The 12233-nt window shown below is 39.8% G+C and overlaps 1 protein-coding gene across 3 annotated transcripts in view; it reads left to right on the forward strand.

The window, feature by feature from the left end:
- Window positions 1-12233, forward strand: part of CD109 (CD109 molecule) — a 148956-nt gene that overhangs the window by 94228 nt on the left and 42495 nt on the right. For all 3 annotated transcript variants that reach the window (XR_009762180.1, XM_061623137.1, XM_061623138.1), the window contains exons 26-29: window positions 2158-2323; window positions 3511-3701; window positions 8696-8851; window positions 8937-9002. Coding sequence is in view for 2 of the 3 variants with exons in the window: in XM_061623137.1 (XP_061479121.1) it covers window positions 2158-2323; window positions 3511-3701; window positions 8696-8851; window positions 8937-9002 (579 nt within the window). In the remaining variant the exon portion in view is untranslated. The remainder of the gene's footprint in view (window positions 1-2157; window positions 2324-3510; window positions 3702-8695; window positions 8852-8936; window positions 9003-12233) is intronic.

Below are 12233 nucleotides of genomic sequence, written 5' to 3' on the forward strand. Positions count from 1 at the left end.
ACCTGTGTTTCAAAAAGTTTACTATAAATACAAACACATTCTACAGCACGGATAGTGAAATGTCCTTTGTTGCATAAGTTGACTCTCTCATATGTGGTCATAGTCCTTATCAAGTTGGTATCATCTACAACAAAGGGCTTCATATTGATGCAGCACATGTATCCAGGCATAGCATAGCTTTACATACAAATATGTACACTTACATATTACATAACATGCTATGTAAAGTATTCAGAACAGAGACATAAAATGAATGTGTGAGATATCTTGTCACTTAAAAGGACTTCTCTTTTCTTGTGCACAACTTTTTTAAAAACCACAATGTGATTAAAATTTGGTAGGACAGTCAGAGGCCAGATTAATTGCTGTGGGAACTGGATTAAGCCCTGGGTCATCAGTTGTCCATATCTTTTGTGATAATAATAGAGGAGGCTGACTGCACTCTGTACTGGAGCATAACCAATCAATTCAGCCCACATTGTGGATTGAAACAATGGTGGTGTTGCTACCTGCATCATGGCAGGAACAGTACTGACTCCTGTTCCAATTGAATAGGTACATGCCTCATGACTTCTCTCCATAGGAACTAGGAACATGCTGGTTTCACTTTTCACTCAGTAACATCAGTTACTTTTAATGTGGCTATGATTTAAAGCAAGGGTGGCTAATCCACAGTCCAGGGGCCTGATCCAGCGTCCCAAGCAAATGTTTCTGGCCCCCATGACCCTACCAATTTTGGCAACAGCAAAAGGAAGATAAATAAAGTAAATACAGTGCTGGGATGGGCAGAAGGATTTAAACTTCTCTACATGACCACTGCCTTGATGGGGATGCAAATTGCCCCTCCCTGGTGATCAGTTCAATCATTTGATGAGTGGGGAGGAGGCAATAGTTCCCCTTCTTGGCTGATCAGTGCAGATCAGCTGAAATAGGGAGAGGCTGTGAGTACATGAGTTTGAGAGTATAGGGCGGCCACACACCTACTGAGAGCACATGATCCTTGGAGGGTTGGCTAAAGGTGAATGTGGTCCTCTGATAAAAAAAAAAAGTTAGCCATTCCTGATTTAAAGGTACATCTGGAAAAACTCAGTACATCTTACACTTGCATGTTAATAATTAATATTAATGTTGCGCTCCACCCCAATCTCCGAGCAGTGAAAGATCTTCAGGGGTCCCTGCTCTTGGCCAGGGTTTGATGCCCTTGAAAAGAAGGTCAGTGGAGACGATGGTGTCTTTTAAGAAATATGGTTTTATTTACATACATTCCAACCTGAGCTGAAGATGAAGGGGATGCAAAGCATTAGCAGTCCAATAGATCTTGCTTTTCTTACAGGAGGCATCCTAAAGCCATGGTGCAGAGAGCCAGCCTCTGTGCATGTCTCCAGTTCCCAGCTTTTCTTCAGACTCAAAATTAAAAACACAAGCCTCTCTTTTTGGCCACAGGAGGGGGGGGCTGCTCTCCTGAAAAGTCTCAACAACAATAGGATCTTCCTGGCCCACTTGCTGGTTAATGGGCACTTGACAGACCCATTAGCTCACCTGGCCACTCTATTAGACTAACAAAGGAGACTCATCTGATCAACAGAGCAGGTTTCTCAGCTGCAGAGCCCACCTCCAGGTGCAGGGTTCAAAATCAGAGGCTGGAAGCGACTCACAAAAATCATCTATCTCAACCCCAAACTCATAACAATAATAAGATACCTAAAATGGACTTCAAATATCAATTTCTTCAGTTATCTTCAAAAAGTCAGTTTTTTATCTCAATTTCATTGCAAATTTTCTGCCTTGTGGTTTGCATGATCTGTGCTAGAGACAGGCATGAAACTATGCATGGTGCTGTAATCTTCCTACCCCTATTAACCATCTTCTGGATCCTGAAATTTCCGCACGCCCATACCTTTTCAAGCATATCTTCTCAGCCACGAGGACTAGAAACTTGCTCTGTTTTAAATGAAAGCTGAGATTCTGAGGAAGCTGAATTCTGTTACCAATCCAACATTCTCCCAGTTTTTGTGCTCGTGTGGAATTACGACATACATATAGCCCTGACATTAGTGTATTTTTGCAATATTTTGCTATAGTCAACATTTTGCATGGTTAAAGGGAATTCAGAACTAATTTTAGGCTGTTAAAATGTATTTTGTTTTACTTTCACAGTATGATAATGCTATAAGAAGAGCGTTGGACTTCCTGGAATTTAAATTAAGTGAAGGCATATCAGATAATTATACACTTGCCCTTGTGACTTACGCTTTATCGCTGACAAAGAGTGCAGAAGCAAAGAGAGCTCTGGACACACTGAATGAGAGATCAGAACAACAAGGTAGTGTAAGATAACTGAATTTATAATAACAGATAAATTACTACTTCATTTAATTCTGTTTATACTAGTACAGAGGTTTTCAAACTTTCTGCCCCCAGGGCCTACTTGAAATAGATTAAAATTACTGAGGCCCACCAGTCACAAAATGGTAGTGCAGGGGCAGAACTAGTCGTGGAAGCAAGATTTGGCATAATCAGCTTCCAGTCACTACTAATAGCTGATCCATCTTTGGTAATTGCTAAATTCTTTGCCACAGCATTTCCCATAGATGAGTTTTCTGCAAGCCAAGTAAAGACATTGGCTGTATTGTGACAGCCTCCCCATTTTAGGCAGATCTTGCTGTTCCAGAGGCTGTAATTGGAGAAAAGCCCCCACATGTGTCTCAATGTATTTTTAACCATCTCGTGTAATTTCTTCTTCCTTCTTTCACACTCAACTTGTGCCTTATCTCCTTTCCACCCCAACACACAACTCTCTGTTTCTTTCATCCCTCCTCCCTGATCCTTTTATATTAACTTCTTTCTCTTATAACAGCTTTCCTCTCTCATCTCCATCCTTTGCTTGTATATCCTTTTGCTTGTATGAACAAACTAGAAATAGAAAGGAAGGAGATAGGAGAGGAAAGCTGCTATAGAATTGCTAAATACTCACATTTTCTTCCTTCAATAGCTTCTCTGTTCCTTTCCCCTGAAAGGAAGGAGATCTTCTTTTCCTTTTGCCCCCATGAACTTCTCTGTCTTCCAGCTCCATTGCTGGTGCAGGCCTTGGTCCAACCAAAGGACTATGGGACAGCTTTGGGCACAGAGTAAGCAAGTGAGGAGGCACTGGGCAGGCTGAGACCCACCTGAAAAAGTGGCTCAAGGCCAACTGGTAGGTCTTGACCTGCTGCTTGAGAAACACTGTGCTAGTATAAAGAAAGTGCAAACCAACCCTACAGAATCTGAGATACCACATTTTTTAATAATTATTCATCCCTGTCCCCAGCTAGTTACAATATTGGCCATTATTTTTAATTTTGAGAATATTGGGCATGCTGCTGTTCAGAATGCCTGCCAGCCAGTCATGCCCTTTTCAAGATTATCAATCTTTGAATTTGTAGGTTTCATAAGACTATACTTTTCTTAAGTTGTGGAAGGCTTACCATGTTGTTGCTGTTATGTGAAAGGTTTTTCCCCTCTCTTTTTCAGGAGAACTGAGATTCTGGATGTCACCAAATTCCGAACTGTCCGATTCCTGGCAGCCTCCTTCTGTAGATATTGAGGCTGCAGGCTATGCTCTTTTGTCTCATGCTAAACAACAGAGATTATTAGAGGGGATCCCTATTATGAAATGGCTAAGCCAGCAAAGAAACCATCTGGGAGGCTATTCTTCTACACAGGTTAGAAAGTCATCTTTACAAAATTAGCTGTTGGTGTCTTTTCAGAATTAATGTTGGTCTTTTATGTGGCTCCAGCCATTGAGTATTTCATTTAAAGCCTGAGACTGGAACTTTATAAAAGCACTGTTTTGACTTTGATGAACTAACTGCTCGACAAGGAGGTTTCTAGATTGCCAAGAGTTCATTTGTAAATGTTTTTGAGGATTAAAGGAAGAGATTCTTGTTTCTTCAAGGGAGCCAGTCATAGGGATGTTGGAGAATTCTAATGAAAATGGGAGCAGAAATTGCCAACATTTGCTTATTTGTCCCATGTCTGGAATGGAAATCAATCCAGCAAATACAATCGGTATTCGTTGTTGGTACTTTCCGTTTGCAAACAATATGCAATTAATTATGTTTTTCGCCCTCATTTGATTTGTGTTTCCTTTGCTTTGAAATGGAATGGGGTGGAATAACTTCATGAAAATCTAATATACATAATTATGTAACTCATGTAAGTTATGTAATTTTGCCACAGTGGACAGCAAGATGAATAATGTAGTTTTGTGTGATAGATCAACTGCAGCAAAACAGAAACAATGCTGCATACAACAAATACAGGGCGGAATGGAAAATGGTGCCTTCTTACATTCCTGGCCAGTCAAATACCTTTTACAAAAATTATGCCAAAGCCACAGTGTAATTGCTTATACGTCCAGAGCATGGTCTGAGGACATATGATGCAGGATCCCTGCTTAAAGCAAAGTAGGTTTTGATCTAGAAAGTGCCTGGATGGAGAACTGCCTTGGCATTCCACTTGTGCCACCTTGAGTTCTGTGATGGAAGAAAGGTGAGATAGAAGTGAAATAAAATGAATTCATTGCTGAAAGGTATTTGCTTTAATTAGCAAAGGTATTTGCTAATGAAGATATTAATAAAATCATTCAAAACTAAGAAAAAAACTTAACGAATTGCTCTTTGATAAACTGAAGACTTTCCAATTGGTCTTGAACAGATCTCTCAGGAATCTTTCATGGAAATGAGTGAGAATAAGTGTAGCATAGTAGTTAGAGAATTGAACTTGGACTGGGGAGATCTAAATTCAACCCTGAGGTCATATCCACACCATACATTTAAAACACATTGCTTACGCCATAGAATTCTGGGAACTGTAGTTTATGAAGGGTGTTGGAAATTATAGCTCTGGAAGGGGCAAACTACAGTTTCCAAGATTCTTTCAGGGAACTAATGTGCTTTAAATGTATGGTGTGGATGTGACCTTAGTTTGATCTGAGTTTGCACCATAATGATCTTATGCCAATACTTTGTCTTAGTCTATTCACCCAGATTTATTGTGAGAAAAAAATGGGATAATCCAGTGTATGCCTTCCTGGCTGTAAAACTATAGTGGTGATCACCATGATGATAGTGGTGGTTGTTAATAGACGCAACAACTTGCCCTTTCTAATAATAAAGGCTCAGTACACACATAATGCTAACCTATTTTTAGTGCTATGTGCACAAAGTAGAATGAGTCCAATATAGACTAGGGTTTGCACACTTCTCACCCCCTACATGTTGCCAGGACAACTACTTCAGCAGCATTTAGTTTCGCATTCCCCTAATCTCAGCTTGGGGAATGGACTATGGTTTATAACAAACTCTGGTTAGTCTTTAACAAACCAGGTTCAGTTGGGTTGTTGTGAAGCTGAATAGAATCATACAAGCATAGAGTTGGAAGGAGCCTGTAAGGCCATTGAGTCCAACCCCCTGCTTATGTAGGACTAGAGTTTATGAACCATGATTTCTGGTTCACATGCAAGGAGAAGCCAATACTAAATACTGTACAGAACGAGAGGGGAAGAGGGGAAGTATGTGAGCATCAATCTTGCTTGGGCTCATTCCAGCTTGTGCATGTAGCACTAAACCATAGCTTAGTATTGCATGCAAATGCAGCCATTGAGTGTATAGACCAGACACAGTTTAAACTTTAATGTTTAGAAGAAAATGGTATCACTCAAATTTCCTTGACCTTGGTTCACACCACTCAGCTGTACAGCACAAGGAAGAGGCTGAAGATGATTTCTCTCACTGGGGTTCATTAGTCAGAAGAGGAGGAAATAGTCTGTCTTTGTAGAACAAACTTAGCCTCACTTCAGGCTCATTATCCTGTTCAGACTGGTAGTTTTTTGTATGAATTTCTGTAGAAAATTATGCAAGAAGCTAATGCAGCTCATGTTTCATGATCTATTACCATTTCCTGAGTTTTACTGCAGATGTTTATTCCTCTTGCTGGCCATTGTCCTGTCCTCCTTTTTCATTAGAACTTTTATTACTTTTCTATAAAGGCGAATCGTCAAATGTTTGTTATCTACCATAATAGTTTTTAAAGATCAGGGTAAATACAGCCCTGTGCTCTGTTAAATGTGTACATTTGAATTCTCACATGCATGTCTATACTCACTGGAAACTCAAACACCACTTTTGCGAGAGTAGCAAAATCTTTTGCTGGAATTAAACCTGCACGTCACTCTTATGCAATAAAGCACACAAAAAATAAAATAAAGATTGGTTTATTAGAAGAAGTAACAGGAAAGGTATTGCATTTTATAATTATAATTAATACAAGCAGCATCTAACTTTAGCCCAGTCACTTGTTCCCTAATGCTCTAGATAGAATAAAACAGAGAACCTAAACTTATGCACATTCAGATTTGCATCAAATCACAGAGAAATAAGAAAAAGGAGCTCAAGAGTTGAGGGTCAATATACCTTTCCTGAAGATTGCAGTGAGAGTCTAAGGTCAGAAGGGGACTGTGGTACCCAGCCATGAGCTAAAACTCTGCCCTCACTGTAGCCTTTGCTAGACTTGAAAGATCTAATCTTTCCCTAGATTTTGTGGTTCTGTGCTGCCCCGATCTTGGTCCTATGGTACGTTGTATAGAGTAAGGCAGCAGTTGAGCCCCCAAGGGAGAGGTGCAGCTGACTCTTAAAATTACCAAGTTTAAGTACATTTGGGGTCTGTATTGGGCTGCATGTAAATTGGGAGGGGGACTATGGGCATGGCATGTAAAGATTTGGGACTACCAATAGGAGCTCTGCTTTTACCAAATGTATTCCTTGATAAGCCTCATCTTCTGAGAAATGTTTACTGTAATTCCTGGTTTGGAGTGATTGATTTCTTGCCTCCTTATGTTCAAAGAATATCATGATCTTTGTTTAGATGGTCCCATTGCTTGGTAGAAGTGTCTGTTTTCTACTGATACACAAACTTATAAATTTTGGGGTTCCTCCCATGAGAGTCAGGATGTCAATGCCTTTTGGCTGCTGACATTTACAAATAACTCACATCATCACAGAAGGGCTGTTTCCCAGGATTCTTTGCATCTCTTAGGCTTCCAGACTTTGGTTCACTAAGATGAATCAAAGAATGAAAAATCTCCAATACAGTAATTCCTCATTTAACAAAGTCAATGCATTCTGGACATTACTTCTTTAACAGAAACTTTGGTACCAAAGGTAGGAATGGAATGAAAGTATAGGGATAGGTTTCTACACTTGCTTATAGATGGTGGAGGCAGCTTCAACAGGTGCTTTAAAGGGTGCCTACCCAGCACCCCTCCCCCTCTGAAACATATTGGATCCTTTCCTCCCCAGGCCTGGGAAAAAGTAAGAGATCTGTTTAATCCAAAGCAAACACAGAGGCTGTCGGTTTCACCCTAGCAAAGCAAAGGCACAGGCTGGTCAGTTTCACCTTAAAGCAAAGGCACAGGCTGGTCAGTATCACCTTAAAGCAAAGGCACAGGCTGGTCAGTTTCACCTTAAAGCAAAGGCACAGGCTTGAAAGTTTATCCATAACAAAGCAAAGCTGGTCAGTTTCACCTTTAAAAAAAGCCTTTGTTACAAGGAGCTTGGTTAACTGAGGTATTATTGCATTACATAAATCATTTGCAATAGCTCTGCGTAGCTTCTTTGGGCAACAGGAAAAAACAAGGAAGTCAGTAACCCTGTTCAGGTATTCATTTGGGTAACAATGTGTATGTGGAGGAGGGAGAATCAGGATTGCACCTGCCAACTTCACCTCACGTTCCATGTGTCCAACGGTTCCATGCGTATGGAGCCTATGTATTTACACTCATATGTGCATAGGCTCCTGTGCATGTGATATGGGACCTTCATTTTTTCCCTAAGGTTTAAGATAGGACCTCATAAGGTTTGTTCTATGGTCCTATTCTTAATGTTTTAAATTGTCTTAGTATCTTAAGTGTATGTTTCATGGTTTTAATGTTACGAATAGTTTAATTCTATTTTAATTGTATATTTTTGTATGTTTTTACCTATGTGTAGTTTTTATTTGTAAGCCGCCCTGAGTTCCAGTTTTGGAAAAAGGGCGGGGTAAAAATAAAGAGTAATAATAATACCAGATTATACATACAAGAATCTATGTGCTTTCAGATTCATGTGCATAGGGGGTGTACACATGGAACCCTTGAATGCATGGATGTGGGGTCAGTAGGTGCAACTCTGATCATTCCACCTCATGTATTCACTGAATGCCTGAACAGGGCTGAAGGAGCATTCCTTGTACTGGCATCCCTTGCACATTCCTTGTTCTTAATTACTGCTGCAATGGATGATGAGTGTGTTGCCAAGCAGTGGTGGCAGAGCTATTGATGAGAGGGCTGGAACATGACTCTCTAGCTCAGCCTTTCCCAACCAGTGTGCCTCCAGATGTTGCTGGACCACAATTCCCATCTTTCCTGACCATTAGCAATGCTGGCTGAGGCTGATGGGTGTTGTGGTCCAACAACATCTGGAGGCACACTGGTTGGGAAAGGCTGCCTAGCATGTAACACTGTATGTTTGAAACAGGAGTTCAGAGGCTCCTGTGTGGCTCAGTCCAAAGAGTAAAACAATCCAACTGTATGGCAAGCTGGTACCTACGTACTTTAGAGGCATTTATCACCTTTGTCGTCATCATCATAATAATAATTTGATTTTGCTTCTCTAAACAGGACACTGTAGTGGCCCTGCAAGCTTTGAGTGCCTGTGCAGTGCTTACTACAGGCATTGAAACAGAAATGGATGTAACAGTCAGCTCATCTAGTGAAAAAGATGCAGTTGTGTTCAGAATTGATAATGAAAACCGCTTTCTTCTCAAGGCCAAAGAGGTACTGTAGTAACAAAGCACCTCTGTTTTCAAACAGTCTGTCCAGTTCACTGTGCTGTTTTGCTAACACTTGCTATTGTTTTTAGATTGCAGCTACCCAGCCAATAGGAGTTACAGTATTTGCAAGTGGTCGTGGCTTTGGACTCTTTCAGGTATGTAGCAATAGTGATCTTGTTTTTGGTTTGTGGAGCTTTCTTTTGAAAATAATTTTGCAATGGAATGCTATTTGAACTAGAAACTACATTTAGAGTGCATAGCATTTGCATTGTCAAGGCTGGAATCAACATTGTGTTAACTAGTGTCCCTGTGACTTAATTAACTTGGATTTTCCCAGTGTGCTTTGTCTGCATCTACTGGTCTCTCTTAAAGTGCTCTGCTTACTGATATCATCTAAGGCTACTATTCAATTGTAACAATGATGTGATATTAATAATGTATTCCATGACATGTGGAAACCATGGCTTGATTTCTAACTACTGTGGGTGGATGACCTTCTCACAAGGAGATTTTCCATCCCTTCCTCCCTCTCCAATCCTCTGCACCCCTGAAAAGCCCTCTTGGGGGATGGGGCTTGGGGACTCTTGGGGAGAGGGCAAATTGGGGAGAAGCACTTTGTGTGAGCTCTACTAATGGAAGGTGGCTCTGCCCTGTTTGTAGCAATTCCTCCCCACCCTCCCAGCAGCCTCTGTACTTCATCTCACACTGTTCAGGAGGCTTTGGGGCATGGTGGCTCAGGGAGCTGTAGGGGGAGGAGGAGATGGGAAAGTCCTTATACATGAGGTTGTTTTTGGTTGCACTAGTTAGGATCCACTAAAGATTTGCTTGTGAATTGAAGGAGATGCAAGATGTTTGAAGCTCATGAATGAGACAGTGAGGATGACATTTATTTATTTATTATTTGATTTATATCCTGCCCTTCCTTCCAGGAGCCCAGGGCTAGATAGCCACTGGTTAGATATGATTAGATAGCCACTGAATGGTTAGATAGCCACTGAAACCGTAGAGCTAGAGTTGAGCTGCATGAAAGCTTGAGCTTGGAGCTGAGCTGAGTTTGAAGTTACACTGTGATTTGCCTGTGTCACTGGAACTCCTTGCGTACCTTGTTGTTGCCAGAATGCAAGTTCACTGGGGAAGGATGAATCCGTAAATGTTGGTTCTCTACATTTCTCATTTTTCTAACCTTAAATCCAGTCTCCACATTTCTGCAGTAATTTGCATTTTTTAAAAAAACCCTCATGAAAATTCATCAACATTTTAATGCAAATTTCTCCCAAAAAATACATTTTTGTATGCAGTTTTGACTAATATACAATTTTGTATTTGTTTAATATCCACATAATCATTACCATTTCCATTACCATTTCTAAGCAGTTTTTGCAAATAATTTTCTGTAATACGATTTTTTGTATGTTATTTTCCACTAATAATGCATTTTTATGGATATTTCCTCTTACAATGTACATTTTCATACATATTATTTGGGTGGACAACTGCATCACAAAATTTGGAGTGGTTTGAATTTTGAAGGATAGCTGTGTTTCAGTTTACATATTGTTTCAAAATATTATGATAGTTTCTCAATAAAAATGCAAACAAAATCAAATTTCTCCTCTGTCCCTAAAGATCAGTTACCTGAAGGAAGAATATTAATTTTTTCTTGCCTTTGAGGATTATATGATTGGATTTCCACTTTTAATGAATTACTGCCATACACCTTTAGCACTATTTAATCATATGGAATACTTATTTATGGACATTATTATGCATCTTACTTTGGTATTACAATTCACTAATAGGCAAAAAAACCCTTGCAGTTTAAGAAACTACCTATACCCAGCAGATATTTCTATCAAACTTTAAAAAGCAGGGAAAATGGACAGCTATAGTGAATGCACCAGGGGAGCAGGAGACTTGACCTCCTCTCTGATATATTGTACTGCCCTACAAACGTGTAAAAATGCAAACACAATTTGGGTTGGTCTTTCACAGTCCAATCCACTTCCTGTGTAGCTTGGAAGAATTTGGTAACATGTGCCTCTGAGCATATGGTGAGTGGTGACAACACTGGCCACCTCCAAAGATGGAGAACTACATTTTTGTATGTTGGTGTTCTTCTTTCTTTGCTTCTTTTCTGTGTTACTACTGTTTCTACATTGAATCTAACCTAGAAAATTATATTTCCCTCATTATTCATCCTAGAAATCTGTGTCAAATTTATTTTGATGAACTTCAAAGCCTTTTTATTGGTCAATGTCATATGATGGTGAAGACAGCCTTTTGTGTTTCAAACTGGAGGTTATGCTCTATTTCTATTTTGGGTGCATTAACAGTTGAATCTGAAACTGCAGTTTGATGTAAAATCAGTCTGATTACAATAAGTTGCATTATTAAGCAATGACTCTAGCTGTTGGAAAAAACAAACTTGGCTTGCCCAACATGCATGTTTTCAGCCTGCTATGCTTAAACTACTCCACTTAAGGAAAGATGTGCATGGTCAATTAAAAACATAGAGCACATCTAGAATTTTGCTAGAGTATATTTCACCTCCCACTGTTTTATCTTGTGCAAATTGAGTCACTCCTCATGTCCATTGGAATCTATTTTGCAGAACAGTCAATGCCATTATTCCACCATTGGTTTGGGGGCTTTTTTTGTGTGTGTTGCAAAGTGTTGCTGTACTTCACATATTCACAGAAACAGAAACAAAAGAAAATGATTTACTATAGGAAACTTCACTAAACTTGCAAAGTAAATCAAAGATATTTAAAGCGACTATCTAAACTATATCAACTGTTTTAATATTGTTGCTTCCTCCCTGCTAAAACAAGATCAACACAGCACATATCTTGTTTCTGTTATTTGGGCTGATTGCAGGTGTTGTCACGAGTCACCATATGCTCAGAGGCACATGTTACCAAATTCTTCCAAGCTACACAGGAAGTGGATTGGACTGTGAAAGACCAACCCAAATTGTGTTTGCATTTTGACAAATTTGTATGGCAGTACAATATCTCAGAGAGGAGGTCAGGTCTCCTGCTCCCCTGGTACATTCAACTAAAGCTGCCCAATTTCTCTGCTTTTTAAAGTTTGATAGAAATATCTGATGGCTATAGGTACTTTATTAAACCGCAAGGTTTTTTGCCTATTAGTAAATTTCTCTGCTTTTTAATCCGGGAAGTAAGAAATGGGATCCTGTGGAAGTTTGTTGAGAATGGATTGATCATTTGCATGCTTATTGAGTTCAGTGGGATTTACTCCCCTGCAATCATGTTTAGGATAGGTGAAACTGACCATAGGGGATGGGGAGGGGAGGAGGAGGATGGGAGCAGGCAGGAGGGGGAGGAGGAAGGCAGGTTTGATTATTTGCATATTTATTGAGTTCA

The sequence above is a fragment of the Rhineura floridana genome, chromosome 4 (genome assembly GCF_030035675.1).
Source record: "Rhineura floridana isolate rRhiFlo1 chromosome 4, rRhiFlo1.hap2, whole genome shotgun sequence".
In the NCBI taxonomy this organism is placed as follows: domain Eukaryota; kingdom Metazoa; phylum Chordata; class Lepidosauria; order Squamata; family Rhineuridae; genus Rhineura; species Rhineura floridana.